At 41.2% G+C, this 4,180-nt stretch overlaps 2 protein-coding genes across 2 annotated transcripts in view; one reads left to right on the plus strand and one right to left on the minus strand.

Annotated features, from left to right (window-relative positions):
- The window catches only part of LOC119573307 (triosephosphate isomerase, cytosolic-like), a 1,661-nt gene extending 890 nt beyond the window's left edge, over positions 1-771 (minus strand). The window contains 2 exon segments of the mRNA XM_037920471.1: positions 1-39; positions 214-771. The exon segment at positions 1-39 is cut by the window's left edge and continues 48 nt beyond it. Coding sequence (XP_037776399.1) covers positions 1-39; positions 214-301 — 127 coding nt within the window. The 5' untranslated portion in view covers positions 302-771.
- A 519-nt stretch (positions 772-1,290) lies between these two features.
- LOC119573578 overlaps positions 1,291-4,180 on the plus strand; it is a 10,685-nt gene continuing 7,795 nt past the window's right edge. Inside the window, exons 1-4 of the mRNA XM_037920788.1 lie at positions 1,291-1,564; positions 1,684-1,775; positions 1,911-2,072; positions 2,202-2,630. Of these exons, the coding sequence (XP_037776716.1) occupies positions 1,450-1,564; positions 1,684-1,775; positions 1,911-2,072; positions 2,202-2,630 (798 nt within the window). The 5' untranslated portion in view covers positions 1,291-1,449. The remainder of the gene's footprint in view (positions 1,565-1,683; positions 1,776-1,910; positions 2,073-2,201; positions 2,631-4,180) is intronic.

The raw sequence follows: 4,180 nt of genomic DNA on the forward strand, positions 1-4,180 counted from the left end.
CATACAACAGGAACGAACACAAACTCTCTCTCGTGCTCTCTGTGGAAGAAACATTTCACAGATAGAGGTTTAAGAGACGCCAAAAGCCTTTATCATGAACTGATTGGCCATTCACCAAAAAATATACTTCGTAACTATCTCCTAATCTTGATTAAAAAAAAAAAAAAATACAACAAACATCTTCAAAACAGAGGCATAATCTGCGGTTCTGACCTGCGCTCGAGTCCGCTTGTGCCGTCCAGCTGCCCGCAACCAGGAACTTCCTCTTGGCCGTCATCTTGCTTCCTCGGCGGAGAGTCATCGGGAAACGTTCTCGCTGGCCACTGAGGCGAGGTCTATCAGCCGTTCTCCGGGCGACGCGACTTTTATACTTGGCCACAAAAGCAAACAAACGTACTTGGAGCTTCCGGTATCCTGCGTTGAGCTCGAGCTTCGCTGGGAACGGGTCGTCTGTTTGGTCGATTGACTTCTGTATTTGTGTCCGTGCTCGATTTTCTTTTTATTTTATTTTTTATTTTTCTCTCCCTCTTTCTCTTTCCATCCCTCTCTCTCTAATGAAAGTCTCCCTCTTTACCTTTCTCTCATTCGCTCCCACTCTCACCATTCTGTCTCTCATTCGCTCTCTCTCTCTTTCCCGCTCTCTCTCTCTCTATCTGTTATTCTCCCATTTAAAAACAAAGAAAATACAAGAGAGGAAAATTGAGTTTTGCCCTTCACTTCTTAGGATTTTTTGAATCCTGAAAATGTGACTCACACACCACTGAACTTGACAACAAAAGCATCGTGGAAATTCAGCAGCTCTTAATATAACAAAAGTCTTCATCACTTCATGCTTTTCTGATTACTAACACGGACCTTATGTTAAAAAATTGTAAAAGATGAATTACACACATAGTGTATGCCCAAGATGAAAGATAAGAATGTGGATATGTATATGTACATATATATATGTATATACACACATATATACATATACACACTGACATGTGAAAAAGCGGAAGACTCAATTCCCGGTGCTAAATACCACAGTCTCACGCCCGCGCCTGTGGACGCCGCTGAACGCCTGATGTATGAGAAAAAGGTATATTCAAAATCAAAAAGGATATTTCAACTCAAACGTTTGGTTTTCTTATTCTCATCTCTTTATGAAAATAGAAAGATAAGAAATACCTGTAACAGGGCCTACTTATTTCATATTTTTCATTATTCAGGAGCAAACGACCTAATTTCACATGATTCTTTCGGAGGCGGAGCGATTCCGCAAAGAGAGGAAAGGCGAGGAATGACGTCATGCGAAGGAGTCCCTCTGATAGCTGCTTCCGGTGAAAAAATCGTATAAAATGAATGGTTGTTGTGAGAGTGTCAGAAGCTAGCCGTTGCTCCTGATAACAAGAGCTCCACATACTACGCTGTTTAAAAGTTGTGAAAAAATAAGAGACCAAACTGAAGATGTCGAGCCAAAGGAAGTTCTTCGTGATCGGGAACTGGAAGATGAACGTTGACAAAGCCCGGATCGACCACATTGTCAAGTTCATGTCGGCGGCTTCGTTGGACCCGAACACAGGTCAGTTTCATTCATCACTCATCAAACCTATTACTCTGATGGCAATGATTTTTTTTTTTTTTTTTTTTGTAGCGTCTTGATAAACACTAAATTTTTAAAAATCTGTTCGTCCCAAACAGAGGCCGTGGTTGGCTGCCCTTCTTGCTACCTGTCATACGCCCGCCAGAGACTCCCTGACGAGATCGCTGTTGCCGCACAGAACTGTTACAAGGTAAGCTGTTCTTTCCATAGCTGCAACAGCAATGGTCGACTATTGTAATCCTAGTTCTAGCAGAAAAGTTGCAATACATATAATGGTAAAGAGTAAATGATAAATCTTGTAACATGGTGGTATTTTGGTACGTAGGTCGCTCGTGGTAACTTCAGCGGCGAGATTTCTCCCGCCATGATCCTGGACTCCGGCTGCGAGTGGGTGATCCTGGGTCACCCTGAGCGAAGGACCATCTTCAAGGAGTCCGACCAACTCATCGCCGAGAAGGTCGCACACGCGCAGCAGGCTGGCATCAAGGTGAGCCTTCTTCTCGCTTTCTCTTACTCTTAATGGAATCTTATTAAAAGACTCGAATGAGATAGACATTGGAGTTTTATCTTTTAAAGTGTTCATGAATGCCCTAACTTGCCTTCTGTCCATCATCAGATAATCGCGTGTCTGTGCGAGACGTCGGAGGATCGCGAGAATGGTCGCACGGAGGATGTCCTGTTGGACCAGATGAAATCCCTCGCCGCCAGCATCAGCGACTGGTCTGACGTGGTGATCGCCTTCGAGGCTCTGTGGGCCAGTAATACCGGCGTCCTGGCCACAGCTGAGCAGGTGCAGGAGGCCTTGGCCAACATACGACAGTGGCTGCGTGCCAACGTGAGCGAGAAGGTGGCCAACAGCACCAGAATCATCTACGCAGGTTCCGTTTCGTCCAGCAACTGTCGAGAGCTGGCTCAGCTGGAGGACCTGGACGGCTTCCTGGTGGGGAGCGCGGCCCTCAGACCCGACATCGTCGACATCATCAACGCTCGACGACCCGACGTGTCCAGCCTCATCGCGCACTTCGACCGACCCAGCGGCCGACGCGCCTGACGCGGGCGGCTGCCACTCCTAATTTACCCAGTTTTATAGCTTATTTATTGTAATAGATATAGAATATAGTTCTATTTTCATCCACTATTTCATGTGTTTCAATTTATCCACTTCACAGTTGTCATATAAAATAGGCAAAAGAACAGAGTAAACACATGAAAGCTCTAGTAACGCAAGTGAATGATGATAAAAGTGGCAATTTTGATCCGACGCGGCTGACGCGGACGGCAGTTGCGCTCCTTTTTACTCGCGGGGTTTTGTAAAGATGTTTATGCACGAATGTAAATATAGCCTTCGTCATTCTAACTACATTTCTCATGTGTTTCGTGATCTTTCTAACCGCCGAGGATTTTTTTTATTTCACTATAATGCGTTATTTTTAAATAAAATATTTTGAAAAATACACGGTCCTTTCTTTTTCCAAAACCTGTTTTATGGTATATATACACAAAATATATGTATGTATACATATATGTATATATATACATACACACACGCACAAACACATATGTGTGTGTGCACTGCATACCAATAGACATTGTGAGAGTGATGATAATGGTACCATTACGTTATGATAAGAATGGTAATAATGATCATTATATTAATCTTCATGTGAATATGATCACGATGATAACAAAATGGATTTAATAGTAGCAGAAATAATTGCGACGCTAATACTTGTTTGTCTATTCTGATGCTTATACTTGTCGACTGTTATAAGTGCGTGGAATAAACTACAAAGCAACGTACAAGAAAAATATGAAATGAGAGAAAAGGAATAAAAGAACAAAAACATTCGTAGACACACGCATATATATAATTATAATATATATACATATATATATATATATATATATATATATATATATATATGTGTGTGTGTGTGTGTGTGTGTGTGTATCTGTGTGCGTATATGCGTTTGTATTTATATATACATATATATACACACTCAGACATGTATGCAAGTGTGTATGGTGCACGTCTTTCTTTATCACAAACTTAGTGTATAAGTAGCTTAGTGAAAAAAATATCAACATAGATACAGATTCTCCTCTTAATGTGAAACAAGAAGCAACTCTATTACTTTTGCATTGGCAGGCTGGCTAAGAGTAACACGTCTAGATAATATCACTCTATATAAAAATGTGACAAGAAACAGATCTCTCTGTCAGTTGTGGGTCAAGTCAATAATTGAAACTATATATATCATAACGCAATGCATCGTTTATCCTAAATAAGGTAACAACAGCAGGCCAAATTGGCGACCTAGCTTGTTTACGAATCATGCGAATTCATATATAACTTTTCACATATATTAATGCTAATTGGGATATATTGTACTGAATATATGGAGAGAATTGTAATTATCATCACATCGCAGAACAGAATCTCCTTCAAGATGGAATTAAGGAGTTAATCAAGCTTGGCACTTGTGGAGCATTGCATGGAGGTAAAAACTCGATCCCAGGGAACATGAGAAAAATATGCGTTTTTAAAACTGAAATATCCATGAAAGTCCGCGAATAGCATATCAACGAAAAGGA

Source organism: Penaeus monodon, chromosome 5 (genome assembly GCF_015228065.2).
Source record: "Penaeus monodon isolate SGIC_2016 chromosome 5, NSTDA_Pmon_1, whole genome shotgun sequence".
Taxonomy (NCBI): Eukaryota; Metazoa; Arthropoda; class Malacostraca; order Decapoda; family Penaeidae; genus Penaeus; species Penaeus monodon.